Here is a 16,247-nt window from a genome sequence, read left to right as displayed (position 1 = left end):
AGAGGAGAAATTTTACTTATCAGTTTATGTAGTCCATAAGGAGAATGAACATTGCAGAACTGGAGAACCAAAAAATACAGGACACAAACTTCCATCAACCGCACCGCAGCTATACGAGATGAATGAGGAATTTTAACCAATAAAAACCTTGCAGTGGGAATCTTAAACGTTAAGTAGGGTATACCCAATAGAATGACACTCAGTTTAAGGAACAAACTGGTGAGGTTGTAGTGACTGGTACTGTCAAGCTCATATGGGTTATTCTAGCTTCTGGATAGATCAATTTATTCATTCTTGAGTCACATTTTGACCTTGTCAATTATTCGCTCGTATATCCTGACTATTTTTATATGAGCGTGTGTTAGTCCCTTACTCGATTCACCACATATCCGTAACCCATTTTTGTCTGACTATAAATATCGAGTCACGCTCTGTAAAATGGAGTTGGTTCAGTCGCCTTCCTCACCGCGCATCGTTTCATTTCGCCTCATTTTCTTCGCTGCGTTTCCCTGATTGTCTGTTCAGATAGACGATTGTATCAAATATACATATTCTAAGTTCATTCTCGAATTTGACTTATGTAATTCCGTTATTCATCAACGCGATTTAAGTCGATGATTATGTACGACGGTTGGTGGTATGTATATTTCAATAGTGATCATTCATACGAACGAACTGGAGTCAGATTAAGGGCCACTAAAAGGTAAAACAATATTTTTATGGTCAACGCTGGATCCAAATAGAGATGAACAATTTAGTTCACCAAGTCCAAACTTGGTTTCCTTCTTTTTGATTATTTCATAAAAACAAACCTACTAGGAATAAAATTCAGTTAAGAAAGAAACATCTGAAAGCACATAAATTGGTTTCTATAGCCTTAATTTTACTGATACAATCAATGAACACACAGATTCTGAGACTAACCTGAGGATTACGTGTATCGATGAGAATAAGATGACCAGTTCGAGTGGCGACAATAAATGCACCAGACTAGACAAATGAAAGTTTTAAAATGTAAATTGAATAACAATAGGGAACAAAATCACTGACAGCAAATTTTTATTGACAAGGAATATCTCACAGAAGACAAGTTAGATCCATTAGCATTTTTGATGAGGCAAACTAAATACATGAATAGACGTGAATTTCTAGTTTTGATAAGAGAATAAAAGAAGCTGGAAGCACTATATAAGTAATCTCATGAAGGTTCTTCTGATACTCTGTGTAAGTGGATAGTATTTACATTGTTTAGTTCTTTAACTTAACAGCATATACATTTTTGTATCTGGAGTTAGTAACTGTCTTTTGTATTATTGTGGTATATTTTGTCACGATGTCAGTTTTTTAGTAACATAGATTTAGAGTACAGAAAAACAAGTATAAAAAAATATTTACTGAGAAATAGTAACAGATGGTATTTTTTTTATCAAAATACTAAGTATGCTTTATTTGATTTGAGGGATAAATTAACGAAATCTCAGAATTGATGAATAGAGGGAAACTGTAATAACCAACAAAAGTTAAGTAAATATTGAGGAAGGAATTTCAAAATCCAATGAAACATATTCCAGAATTTTGTATTGTTAATAGTCCTTCAAATGATATTGATGCAAAGTGAAAAATAATATTAACTGAAGCTACTATTGTTTGCGTTTTGACTGAATTTTACAAGATTAACAAATCAACTAAGACAAACATGCACTTCCGTGAGAGATCTGACAACAAACGAACATTTCCATCGACTGAAGAGGTTACCTGTTACTTGATAGTCAATCACTCGTAAACTCTACATACAGCTGCATATAAACAATAGTTTTAATTTTACGTTAGAAACTAAAAAAATGCTTCCCTTGAAAGACAAGTTTCTGAGGGAGATAAAATGTAACTTTGCTATGGAAGAACCTTTTAACAGGTGCTGATTAAAATCCTAGTCATTTTCATGCATATTGTAAATTTCATAAACCTGGTTGCCTACTGTTAACTATGGATGGGATTGTGATCATTATATCGAAAACCTTGAATAAAAGAAGAAGATCATCCAACCTAGTGTGTCTCAGAGTCTACTTTAACGTAATTCTCTTGCTAAATAGATAAAAGCTTCAAAATAGGGAGTGAACAAGATAATGAGTGTATTATAAAACTGTAAAATGAAGTCTAGATCTCTTTCAAATCAAAATGTTTGTCCAGAAATTTCAAAGCTTTCAAAATAACCCAGAACAAGAATCACCAAATTTATTGACTGATTTTACATCTTTGTTTACTCACATCGGAGTTTTCCTAAATGAAATATCGAAACACGTATGTGTAATAAACCCCACACCTAAAACAATTAATGTGAACTTAACAAATTTTTGAGCAACGATTCTACGTTGTATAGATTCGCGTTTAGTTTCAACACTTGTAATTCAGCAACTCCATTCCTGAATATATTGACTAGTTACTAAAATTGTGTGTAATGTTAGCTGCTGCAGTATTGTGCGGGAAGAGTTCTATATAAACTGGTTTATTACTCAAAAACTGAGCCAACTACACGAAGTTATGTTTATTGAGGACATCGTGATTATATATATATATATATATATATATATATATATAATGAGGTGCTCAAAAAATATGGTATTGCCATTATCTGGTAGAAATTGTAAAACTTTGATAATGAGAAAACAACTTACTACATGAATATGCTCTAACTGTATTGCTTGGTCTCCAAATAAACCACCGATAGGGGCTGGTAGCACAGAATCAACATGGACATAGTTACGCATTAATCGAGGCCACAAACGCAAATTACCACCACAAGAACTAAGGGCTAAGCAACCTGTGGGTGAAAGTGATGTTGCTGCATCATTCGGAGGGAAGAGTAAGCCAATAAGTGAAGCACTATGTGGAAGATCACTAGCAGGTAAGTCAAAGCTCATGCATGAAGAATGAGGCTAAAGAATGAAAAAAGTAGTCAGAAACCAATTATCCACAAAAAACAGATTTCGCTAAAATAATCACTTTCCAGATAACCTGACTCTACGAAATTTTCGAGAAATAACATACTTGTGTGTTTGAAGACCTTATGTACTTCCATAAAAACAACTTGTTTCCGGCAACGACAACTAACCATTCGTTAGCGAAAAATCGTGCACTTGAGGCTGTTGATTAGAATAAAAACATTAAACATGATGGAGCTTACAAATAGAAGTGCGCAAAGCTTTCAATGGAAAGACTGGAAGACTTTCTGATACTCTTGACACTTGCAACATACGAGAGGGATGGATATCCACATTGACATATGAATATAAAAGCATTGAGCCGGGACGTTTGTCACCATACATCATTGTATCGCAACAGGTAAAAGCTGAAGTACAAAAAAATATAAATAAGAAGCCACCTATGGAAAACCGAGAGATTATTTGATAGTGTTTGTGAAACAGTATTTCGTGCCAGGCATATTTAGTAGCTTCTTAAAATAGACTAAGCTATTTACGTAAATTCAAGAACGCTGATGAAAAACGTTGGAGCCCGACTTTAAAACCCAGGTGTTTTAACAGAAAAGATCGGTGGTAGGGCATTGCAAAAGCGTGAAAACCTTAGTAATAATTCTGTAGGACGAAACGAATTTAGCCAGTAGCTACTAGTGGGGTGTTTTGAATCTCGTGATATATTTGCAGGACTTTTGAATGCCTTGGCGAAGATGTTTCATATACTATGCTCGATATACAGTATTAGGACGGAGAGGCCATGACAGAAATATGGTAATTTATTATAAATTCTTCAAATGTAGAGAGATCGAAAAGACTTCTGTTATTGCTTATTATATAAACTGTTTGGCGAAAAATGTAGATAGAATGTACGTTTATGAGATTATTGTCTAAGCAACTACTGGAACCCATGATTCAATAGCCTATGTATAGTAATCTACCTATGTAGTATCATATCGGTAGATAATTATTTGCCGTAAGGCGTAGTATCACGATAGTGTTTCATGTTTTCAAACAAAACTGATTCCTCACATGACAAAATCACGTTGATATGCCAGTAAACTGGATGACTTAAATCTACACTATCTACTATATGTATGGAAAGCACTTAATCCTGAAAGGATATGAAACAACCTCATCGACATGAAAACTCACAAGCCCAAAATAGATAAGTATATTATCCCCTCCTATGATGATTTATTGGATTTTCAGGTATTACACGTTACTTAAACAGCACAAACTTTTGATAGTGATATGTAAAATTGATTAGAAGAACGTATTTTATGTCATAGCATCTGTGGTTTGTGGATTGTTATGAAGGAAGCGAAATCAACCCCTCAAAGTCATACATAGACACAGTACCTTGTTAGTCGTGCCTTCAAGGTCAAAAGCAATCTTCAAAACCACCGCTCTGCACAAAGGTAACAAAGTCCAAGTGGTTCAGATTCAAATACAAATTTGCTTACAGGTCGCTTATGAATCACCTTGACCGAAATGATATGACATTGGTTTATCCACACCTTTCATCTGATGTTGTTTGTTTTTATCTTTGTCCTCGGAAATTATTACTTTTCTTTGTCTTTGTTTTGGTATTTTGAAGTTTCGGTTCATTTAACCTAAAAAATTGAAGAACGATATTATAATCAATAACTTATAATTTGCGAATGAATTCATTTGACTGAATTGGAATTCGGATTTATTGTTGTTATCAGTTCGCAAGTTACAAGTAGATTGTCTTATCATGCTTTCATAAGGGAAGAGAGCAAAACCGGGGGACGTACAGAGCGTCTGTTTTATCCGGGAACTCCTGGATAATGGTATTTCTTGCACGGAAGTACATCTACGAGATATCCTTTGGGGATGTTCTTGATGATATAACGCTCAGCATATAGTGTTTCAAGCAATATCCAAAGCTTCCATTCTGATTTTAGAGAGACTGGTCAGCAGAACATTCATTACATCAGCAGTGCTAATAAACACTACACTAAGACTTCTTGGATGATTTTGGTGATTGGTATCCCTCCCTACGTGTAAGTCATTTAACCGTTAGTGGATTAATTTCGGTAATTTCGAACTTCTTATTTGACCCTTTTCAAACCATCTTGTCATGTTGTTCAGAAAACTAGGAGGTATATCACAGCTGTCTTTAAAGTCCATGATTATGATACAATCATCATGAACCGTGGTCGTTCCCCCCAGGTTTTCGGGTACGTTGGGGCTGTTTATGTTTGGCATTTGTATAGGAAAGGTGCAATCTGTTACAGACTAGTCGCAATAATGCCAGTGCTGTTGGAGGCAACGGAGGGGGTGTTTAATGAACAAATGGAAGAATACTCAGATGAAAGCGATGTCTTCCATGGAGTCGTACACAGATTCAGAGAAGGCACGTCCTATGCGTCTAATCTACCCACAGAAAGAGACGATCTACTTGCATACTTACGCCTGTCGCTCCTGGCGGAGGAACGCGGGCCACCCACCAGGATTCCCCATAGGAATCTGTCCAACGCGGTTCACTTTAGTAGTTTCCGATTTCTATTGTTGGACGACTTGCTTGAGCCAAAAGATACCGGTCAATGTGATGTTCCATAAATCCGCACAGCTCTCAATACCATAACACACGTACTTGAAGAGAACCTTGCAACGATGATTTTCGCTGACCCACCTTTAACTTGGTCCCCAAACTATTTAGAAAACATTATTTTTCGACGTGGAGACCTCAACAATAGACTAATGATAGACTCAAATGAGCTACCACTCATTCTAGAATGAGTTGTTTAAGCGTCTAGACAAAAATTGGATTTTACGGAGCAGCATGGTCCTAAAACAGGTAGTAGATTTATCACAAACTTATTAGTAGCCTGTGAACCTTAGTGTGATGTTCAAGATCATAAGCTACATACCGATGCATCCTTCGTTAACCTCAATAAGGCTTTTGACAAAGTTCCACACAATCGGCTATTCTCTAAGCTAGGTGATATCGGGATAGGAAATAAATAATACGGATAAGGGATCTCCTCTTCGGGAGGTACGAGTGAACTCCAGGTTGCATATCTAGGAGACTGAGTTTATTGGAGTGCCCCGGAGTATAGCTCAATGTCCAGTGATACTCCTGGATGTAAATGACTTTTAAGGTCACCTATCATTACGGTTTTGTTATATGCAGATGATATAAAGATATAGAGAGCAATAAAAAGTGAGTGATTGTTTAGAGCCTCTAGATGACGTGGGGAAATTATCTCAATGGCCTAGAATTCAGCAGTGGTCAAGTAATGTTTATAGGTGCATCGTGAGGCATATTGGTCACCAAGGTACGTCTATTACTGACGTCTGTTATCCACAGTGGATGAGCACTCACCATCCAGTCCTGTCCTGGGCAATCCTATCCAGTTCTTTCCTGTTGTTATTCACCCTTTTCATATTTGCTTTTATTTCCCGGCGTAATGTGTTCTTTGGCCTTTCTCTTTTCCGCTTCCCTTCCGGAGTCCAAGTTAAGGATTTCCTTGTGATGCAGTTTGTTGATTTCCCCAATGTATGTCCTATCCACTTCCATCGTCTTTTCCTAATTTCCTCTTCATCTGGAAGCTGGTTTGTCCTCTCTCATTAAACGCTTTTGTTGATAGTAACCGGTCAGTGAATGTTGAGTATTTGGTGTAGACAACTGTTTATAAATACTTATACCTCCTTGATGATAGTTGTAGTAGTTCTCTAAGTTTCAGCTCCGTACAGTATGACTGTCCTGACGTTCGTATTGAGGATTCTCACACTGAAATTAGTTGAGAGTTGTTTTGACTTCCATATGTTCTTCAATTGTAGAAATGCTGCCCTTGCTTTGTGACTGTTTCCACCTCTTCCAGAGTTTCGCCATCAAGTGTGATTGGGTTGGTGTTCTCCGTGTTGTATTTGAAGATCCTTTTTTTTCCTTTGCGTATGCTGAGGCCTACTAATACAGAGTCTGTTGCTACTTTGTTTTTTTGACCTGCATATTTTTGTGTGTATGGGATAGGAGGGCTATATTATCTGCGAAGTCGAAATCATTTAATTGATTCTGAGATGTCCATTGTATTCCGTGTTTCCCCTCAGATGTCGAAGTCTTCATAATCCAGTCAATCACCAGAAGAAAGAGGAAGGGGGAGAGTAGGCAGCCTTGTCTGACTCCGGTCCCTACTAGACATACATCAGTCAGCTGTCCTCCACGCACGACTTTGCACTGCAGTCGGTCCTATGAGTTCCGGACAACGTTGACGACCTTCCCAGGAACTACATAGCGTCGAAGAGGCTTCCATAATGTTCTCCAGTCCACACTGTCAAACGCCTTCTCATAGTCATCGAAGTTGATGTATAGTGATGAATTCCACTCAATCAATTTGGTGTGTACACGACCGATCCTTTCAGAATCCTGCTTTTTGATCTCGAGGTTCAGCAAACACTGTGTCTTTTGCCCGGTTTCGCAACACTGTCGAAAACTTTTCCTGGTACTGATAACAAACTGATGCCTCTGTAATTCTCATATTTGCTCAGATCACCTTTCTTTGGTATCTTGATGAGGTATCCTTTTTCCTATTCGTTGGAACTTGTTCTTAATTCCTAATCTTCTTGAATAGAAGGTGAAGCATATTTGCAGTTATTTCAATGTCTGACTTCAGTGCTTCTGCTGGTATATTGTCAGGTCCTGCCGCCTTCCCACTTTTGATTTGTCTGATGGCCATCTTGACTTCTTCGATCGTTGGTGGAGTGACATGTACAGGAAAGTCTGTGTGTGATGGTTCGATATCCGGTGGATTCAATAGAGCTGGTCTATCCAGCAGTTCGTCGAAGTATTCTGCCCATCTTTTCCTCTGTTCTTGAATCTCAGTGATTGTCTTTCCTTCTTTGTCCTTGACTGGTCTCTCTGGTTTGCTATATCTCCCTGCCAATTTCTTCGTTGTATCATATAGTTGTTTCATATTCCCTTCTCTTGCAGCTTTTTCCGCCGCCGTTGCTAGTTCTCCCAATATTTCTACCTGTCGGCTTTAATTCTACTCTTTGCTTGTTTGTTTGCTTCTGTGTATTCAGCTTGTGCCCTGAATTTCTCTGCTCGTGTTACACTGTTCTTATCTGCTTCCTTCTTTCTTCAGTCTTGTCCAGGGTTCTTTTCCTTATGATGTGATCCTTATGTGATCCGGAACCTCCTGACACACTGAGGTTAGTGCTTATTTGATATCTTTCCAGTTTTTCTCCATCGCAGTTTGTTGTTCTTTCAGTAGATCCTGTAAAGCTTGGAACCTGTTTTCAGGAGTTATCTTTAATTCATTGACTTTGTTAGTATCTCGAAGGAAGGCTGTAATGTCATTCAGTCGCAGCGTAGAACTTTGTACGTACGTCCATCCGTTCGAGTTGTCATACCACATTAGCACAGAGATCCAGTTGTCGATTCAAATCCCATAGTGGTAGAAGTAGTAAGAGTATAAGTATTATGTGAAAGATAAGGGTTTGAAGATGTTATTGAAGGAGTATAATACAGTGAAATAAATTTGAAAAGAGGAAATGGAAAGGGGCATGAAGAACTCAGAAGATTAGAATTTGGTAGAACACAAAGAGTGGATGCACCCTCGCCATTGCAAACGATTTTGAGCCATGTCATTCAAGGTCTCTTACCATCGATTGCTATCATCTCGCGAATCCCAACCAAGTAGTCTACACCTACCAACATGGCTCAGTCCAATTGTCAGTGACTTCATGGATTTGTGCGACGTCTTGGCCTGGCCACTCATGGCTTTCTTCCAACCTACTCCTACACCATAAAGCATTGCACGTCTGGGCAGTCGGTGGTCGGGCATACGTAACACATGTCCCAGCCATCTCAACTGATGAAGTTTCACTACTTCATCAATCGATTTGCCATCCTTACCTAGTACCCGTTTCCTAACATCTGCATTACTTGCCCGGTGGTCCCAGGATATACGAGCAATGCTTTGAAGACACCTATGATCGAATACTGGGAGCCAACGATTATCCTCTACTCTTATCGGCCATATTTCACTGCCATAAAGTAGGACGGAACTAACTGCTGCAGAGTTAACCCGTCCTTTGGTTGGTGGATGGATATCTCGCCTACGCCATAAATGATGCAAGTTGGCAAAAGCTAGACGAGCCTTCTGTATCCGTGCCGAGATTTCGTCAGACACCAGACCACAAGTGTTAGATCCAAACTAAGGATTTACACGATCCCAGTCAACTCAAGCAACACAACCAAGGAGGGAACAATCAATATGGCTGCCGCCAAGATTAAGTATCAACTGAAACAACATAAATACAGTTCCGGGAGAAACAGAGAAACTCAGTGAAGGCGAAAGAAAAATGAGAAAATCATAATAAAGTATTAATATCTCAAGTGTCCTCAAAAAGACTAACGAAATGTACGACTACAGAAAACAATAAGAACAAGTTGCAAATGTATGCAAGAACGGATTTTCACACACAAAACCTTCAAAATGGATCTCACAACAAGGACTGATGAGACTCCCAAGATAAGTGAAGCGGTCGACATGCTCAACTGATTCTCTCCCTATAATTGGTTCAGGTGCATATGCAACCCAATTCTGAAGTAACATTTTGCACTTCGAGGGAGAGAATCGCATCCAGAACATGCCTGTATTGTACTCTATAGTGGTCAGAAGACTCTGCATTTTGTCAGCGTCTTCACCAAATAAAACTATGTCGTCGGCGTATTCTAAGTCAATAAGTGAGCCTCCTGGTAAAAGTTCAACTCCTGGAGATTGAGATGATGAAAGTGTTGTCTCTAAAAGCATGTCAACGACAAAGTTAAACAAGAACGGGGAGAGTGGACAGCCCTGACGAACACCGCTTGAGGTAACCAATTCTGATGACAGTTCGCCATAGGCTCTAACTCGACCAGTTGTGTTCGAGTAGAGAGCCTTTATGAGGTTAATGTACTTCTTTGGTACTCCTTTCACTGACAAACACTGCCATAGAACCTCACGATCAACGAAGTCAAATGCTGCCTTAAGGTCAAGAAATACTACTATTGTGGGACGTCTGAATGTGTCTATGCTCTAGGACCTGACGTAGAGTGAATATCTGGTCTATGCAACCACGTCCAGGTCGAAAACCAGCCTGGTTTTCTCTAGTCTGCTCTTCACGAGCTTTGGTTAGGCGTCGAAGTATTATTGAAGCTAATATTTTAGACACTATATTAGTCAAACTGATTCCTCTGTGATTGTCACAGGAGGACTTTTGTCCTTTCTTATAGACTGGCACAATCAGTGATTGGGACCAGTCAGATGGAATTATGTTCAAATCAGTGATTCTACTTAAGGTTTCAGTAGATCTTGCTGCTATTTCTGAACCACCATCCTTAAAAATCTTATGGGTAAACCTGTCAAGACGTGCTGCTCTCCCACGCTTCAGATTTCCTATAGCTTTTTCAACCTCGTAAAGAGTTGGTGGACTTTCATTACCTTGCCATTCAGGTCGACTAGGGATCGTAGGAAACCAAAGTGTGGTTGAAGGTCAGTCGAACTGATCCCTAAAGTGTTCTTCCCATCGATCCATTCTCCTGGATTGAGAATGAGTAATATGTCCATCCTGTTGGATCCATTTTGAAAGTGAAAATTCCTCTATGCATACATTTTTGATTTCTTCCTTACGTTTTTCTTTATTTGTATATATTGTTAACTTTTTTGATGCTAATTAAGACTGTAACATTTAATTTTCTTGGTTTTACTATCGTTTTTATCGAGTCTCTATGTTCCTTACTGAACTGTATTTAGTTTGTTTTAATTGTTATTATTCTGGCGGCTGCCATATTGACTGCTCGCTCTTTGATTGTGCGGTTTGATTTTGACTGGGATCGTGCATTTTTGGTTGTAATTTAGAGCACTTTCCCAGAAATTGAAACAGTTTGTGTTATAAAACAGCCGCTCAAACGGAATCTTACTTGATCTATCCAGAAAGGATAGAATAGCGCTTACCTTTTGGTGTTCTCGCTAATTTTCATTTATTTCTTACCACTTAGCTATTCATTGTAATTTAGATTGAATATTTTGGTATCAATTGTTGGTTGAATAACCGGGTGGTAATATTTGTTTAGGTAAATTTGTACATTTGTATATATGATGAAATTTAGAACCGTGTTACCCATAACACTTTGTTCTGATTTAGATTGGGGCACGAGTGTATAAATCTATTCCCCCGTTATTCAGCCACATACAGACCTATTGGAATCTAGGTTTGGATTTTGAGATGGTGGAGATAGTTTCGTTGACAGTTGGGTTCCTAATACCGGTTTCTTTAACAATTTTGAACAATTGTCTGCTGTTACCGATTACGACTGCCCTTTCCATCTCTCTTGCTTTCGCTACCCACCACTGTTCACGATCATTGCGTAGGTTCCTTATTAGCCTTCGCTTAAGCTGACTCCGCTCTTCATCATGTTCAGAGCCAGATGGGATGAGTTTTCGACCATCTATCAGTGCGGGAGATGCTGCTTAGATCTAGCGTTTCTCCCGAAACGTATGCTTTACATTACTAGCAGTAATCACTGCTGTTTCCACAGCTTTTTGAACGTCATTCCAGGCTGCCTTGAGGTGGGCACAACTTACATTGCCGCCTAACTGTTTTTCTAGTTGTTTCTGAAATATATATTCTTAGCTCGGCTATCATTAAGTAAAACCCTAAGAGGTTTCCCTGCGGTGTCTTTCCTACGTCCAGTAAGACGCAGACAGATACGTGCTCGCAATAGAGCATGATCTGAATCTAAACATGTGCTCCAGAATGAGCGTCAGTCCTCTATCGAATCCCACCATCGGTGGCTGATAGCGATGCCATCTAGTTGGATCCAACGTTGGGGTGAATTCAGAGGTCACCATGTCAAAAAATGTTTTTCCTTATGCTTAAAGTTAATATTTGCAAGAAATAGGCGGTTATCTGAGCATAACTGCAACAGACGGTCGCCATTATCTGTTCTTTGAGCCACGACACCATAAGATCCATCCAGGTGTCTTTCCCTTTCACTTAGTTTACCTACTTGAGCGTTAAAGTCACCTGCCACTATTACTATATCAGAGCGCCTAGCTTTTCGGAGGTCTGAAAGTTTCCTGTAGAACTCATCTTTTATGTCGTCTGAGCTGCAGTCAGTGGGAGAGTAGGCAGAGGCAACGACGAGTTTCCCTATCTTTCCGAGTCCTTACTGATCCCTTTAGTCGGACAGCGCATATACGACTGTCTATTGGGATCCAGTCTAAAAGAGCTAGTTCTGCCCTGGGGCTTAATGCTATACCTACTCCAGCGAGGCCACGGGAAGCAGCATCAGGGCTTCCAGATACACGAAGCGTGTATCGAGATGGTTCTTTATTTTGATATGGTGAGGTCAAATGAATGACGCTGCTCGGAGCGTTTCGGAGACGCAGCACACATCGATGGTACGAGATTCTAAAGTCCTAGCTAAGGAGGCCTGTTGTCCTATTTGGCACAGTATTCGAATGTTAAAAGCTACTACATGTAGTATAGAGCGTGGTTTCAGGAGACCAGGAATAACGTTTTGTGTATTTGAATTGTTTACCATAGGGGTGTGAGGTGGTAAAGGGACGTGGGAAGGGTTAGTCGTGGAGATAAGAGAGTTATTAGGAGGTCTAGGAAGGATTAGAATGTGACCAACTTGGTCTCGTGTGCTGTTACGGGTATGAGGGCTAATATCACTTCCCGGCTGCCCACACCATAGAAGGGTATTTCTTGAGGGACCTGAAAAGGAAGTTGGATTAATGTTGGTCCCAAGGACCTGGGAGCGTGACCACAGAGCCCTAGCGACAACTGATTGAGGCCTGCCACTCACGGCCTTTTTGTGGGAGGTTTCTGATGTGTTAGATCCGTTCGTCAAAGGGCCTTACCGCCCGAGATGGAAACCCGTGAGGTAAGGTGAGGCGTGACAGTTTTAGGGTCGATGTTTTCTAACTGCTTCCTTCCTTGTGAGATGGCAGCATCGCTGCTATGCTGGTTGTCTGAAGGAAACACCCTCCTGCCTTCACACCCCTCTACAGCCAGCACTACGACTTTGCCCTCAGACCTTGGGTTTGCTGCTTTCAGTCTTACCGTTCTCCAATCTACCTGTCTGGCATGGTAGAACCTACAGGGACATATGTTTCAGCCGATATAGCTCGGTCGGGCCATCACGATAGGCAAGGCTGTATTGAGCCTTTGTAATGCTATCCCCCCAGTTGTCCAATATTTCTTTAGCTTCAGTTTCATCTTGGCCACAACCAGGTGGTGATCTGAAGCTGTCAGCTCCTCTCCGGGTTCTCACATCTTCCATTATCCTTCTGAATTTTTTGTTGATACAAATATAATCTATCTGGTTCCCTGTGGTGTGGTCTCGTGAGATCCATGTAGCTATGTGTTTGCGCTTGTGTGGAAGTATTGTGTCGTCTATAACCGATTTGTCGAATGCACATAAATTTGTAGATCTCCCCCCATTTTCATTTCTCTCTCCTGGTTCATGTCGTCACATTATACCTTCATATCCTGTGTTGTCCACTCCAACTTTAGCGTTTAGATCTCCCATCAGGATGGTGAGGTCTTTTCTTGAGCACTTGACTATGATTGATTGCAGCCTTTCATAGAACTGATCTTTATCATCGTCGTTGCTATCATTGGTGGGCGATTAGCACTGGTTATTATTCATTGTGATACCCTCGTACTATGTTCTGAATAATGTTTTGATGATTCTGGATCCGTGAGATTCCCATCCTACAAGTGCATTTCGTGCTTCTTTGGACAGCATTGGAGAAACCCTGTGAGTGTGTGGAGCATTTTCCCCTTCGTGACAGGAGTACAGCAGCGTCTCTCCCGTACCTAGCCTTTGTTATACAGCTTGTGTTCAATGGGTTTCGCTGATTCCGAGTACTGTCAAGTTGTATCTCCTCGTTTCGGTTACTGTTCGACTGGTCTTCCCGGTCTCCCACATTGTTCGGACGTTCCATGTACTTGTAAAAATTATTGCTGTGGTTGTTAGGAGGGGCATCGGTCTCGTGACCTCCGAAGAATCTCGGCTTTCATCCTGAGGCGTCATAATTCTTTCTTAAACTCGGAGTGAAGAGTTTAAATTAATTCTTCTGGTTAGTGTTTTTAGGGTCGCTAACCCCATGTCTAACCTTTATCATTTACCCGGGCTTGGTACCGGCGGTAACTCTAGAAGAGCTACAGGTGGAGTCAAGGAACAGATATACGAGGTGAATAATGTTAAGTTACTGGTTGCGCACCTGTTGGCCCAGAAGCCATCGTTAGCCAAGACTTGGAGACCATTCCATACTCTCATGGGATTGCCTCTAGAGGTGTTATAACCCTAGAACCAACACACAGAAACTCAAGCCATATATGTGTTAAGAGCTTTCAGACTCCATACCATTACTTACCCTCATTAAACTCGGGTATCGCATACAAGCAGTTTGATACGTCTGACAAAAGACAGTAAGCTGTTGTAAAAGGTTCAAAGAACCTCAACTTAGTCTATTCAAGGAATCGAAAGCTTACCATATGGTGAATGACTGTCTAAACGAAGCCTATTTTTCTTGTCACATAGGAAGACCAGAGTCGGTCTGATCAGAGTTTTTAAACTGCTTAATAATAAATTTGCACCTGAAATGCCTTTGCTTTTCTTGTCAACTAGTGGTGAGTATTTGGAAGAACACTGAAGATGTTTACAAGCTCACAACAAATCACTTCTCAGTTGACTATCGACTTTTCCATTGAATAATCGATGGAATAAAATTCGTTATCTTAACACGTGATTGGAGTTAGAAGAATGAAAGAGAGAATTATAAGGACTAGGACTGAAGTCACTTGTTTAATTAATTTTTACCTGATTCGTATGGTTATTATAAACTGAATAATCATCTAAGTTACAGTAAAGTCAGCTAAACAGGCAAACTTGTCAGGATATTGTGGTCTATATTGACAGAATCTTAATAATTTGTAGTAAGTAGAGCACTGTCAGGTGAAGTTATATATTTCTTGGTCTGTTAGTAGCAAGAAAAATGTTTAGTTGTCTGAAAAATCAGAGAGTATGAACACCAAACTGACTGAATTTTACTTAGATTGTGATAATTATGTATAGCTGATCTTATGTGATAGGTGACATATTACATTAATAACAATCTTACTGCTAGTTTTGCCCTGATAAGTCTTCAATCTTTCAATTTGTATGTGAAGGTTAGTAAACGTACATTATTGGAACAATAATATTGTTTAACCTATTATGCACGTCAACTGGACCTTGTGTAGATATAGTAGACGATATAAATTTTTAAATAAGTAAACTTCTGTATAAAATATTGTATCCGATTATTCAGCGAAACTGTACATTTTCAATTAATGCAGGTGCAATGATTGAAGGTTTTCTATAGAATGGAATTAGTATCCTGATTTTCTTAGTATCATTGAATCATATATAAAATTACCAACTTCTTTAAGCGAATTTAATTTACATCACCGATTTTAAACCATTCGGTATGCTCAGTCTGCGAGATAATAACTGAGTCTTCTACATGGTAAGAAAGGATAATTCATAAGTAAAAACTTGTCACATACACTTATCTGATGTGAATAGAGAAACAAGAAGCCTTGGGGACGTTATTTCATTTAATTCAAAGTTTGTATAACAGTAACATTTAATTTTGCCCCTTGTCTATTCTACAGATCATAAGCTTTCGTTTGATGTATGACTCACTGCCATAGCCTTTTCTGTTCCAAAGCTATTGTAATTTAGACATAATCTTTTGTACTCTATTTTCTACCAGATCGGGATCGGGAATAAATCACGTAGTGTTCCAATCATCTTGTCTTCTCACTCGCGCGTGTCTGTCAGCCAATCAGGCGATAGAATAGTTTTCTTTTCTCTACCCCACTTCGAACTCACGCATACTAGCCTTAAGGTTAAGCCAGTCAGCCTATAGCGTCAAGGTCTGAATCCTCGGCACGAAAGTGTGTAGACAGATAAGGACGTAACATTATCACGGTACAACTGGTTTAAGTTTTGGTTCACGGAAATCATGTTGTTATTAAATTCACTTGGTATTGTTTGTTTGAATCTTCCCATCGATTTTGTTAGGACTGCAACTGGTCAGTCTCTAATTGGCATATGTGCATACTGTGCGTATTGCCTCGATATACCTTAATTCACAAGCATGGTAAGCAGAGATGGATAGTGGCTAGCAGTGGAATCCAGGACGCGCGTTTCGTCCTATTTGGGACTCGTCAGCTGGATGTACCTGCATCTCAGAGTTGATG

General features: G+C 39.5%; 1 protein-coding gene across 1 annotated transcript in view; it reads right to left on the bottom strand.

Moving 5' to 3' along the window:
- Window positions 1-3,323, bottom strand: part of Smp_167290 (hypothetical protein) — a gene marked incomplete at its 5' end in the record, with an annotated part of 38,343 nt that extends 35,020 nt beyond the window's left edge. Inside the window, 4 exons of the mRNA XM_018790868.1 lie at window positions 925-990; window positions 2,673-2,933; window positions 3,046-3,140; window positions 3,182-3,323. Of these exons, the coding sequence (XP_018645884.1) occupies window positions 925-990; window positions 2,673-2,933; window positions 3,046-3,140; window positions 3,182-3,323 (564 nt within the window). The remainder of the gene's footprint in view (window positions 1-924; window positions 991-2,672; window positions 2,934-3,045; window positions 3,141-3,181) is intronic.
- Between the last annotated feature and the right edge of the window lie 12,924 nt (window positions 3,324-16,247).

This window comes from Schistosoma mansoni, assembly GCF_000237925.1.
Source record: "Schistosoma mansoni, WGS project CABG00000000 data, supercontig 0013, strain Puerto Rico, whole genome shotgun sequence".
In the NCBI taxonomy this organism is placed as follows: Eukaryota; Metazoa; Platyhelminthes; class Trematoda; order Strigeidida; family Schistosomatidae; genus Schistosoma; species Schistosoma mansoni.
The sequence above is the reverse complement of the archived record's forward strand: the minus strand, read 5'-3'. Positions and strand labels throughout refer to the sequence as shown.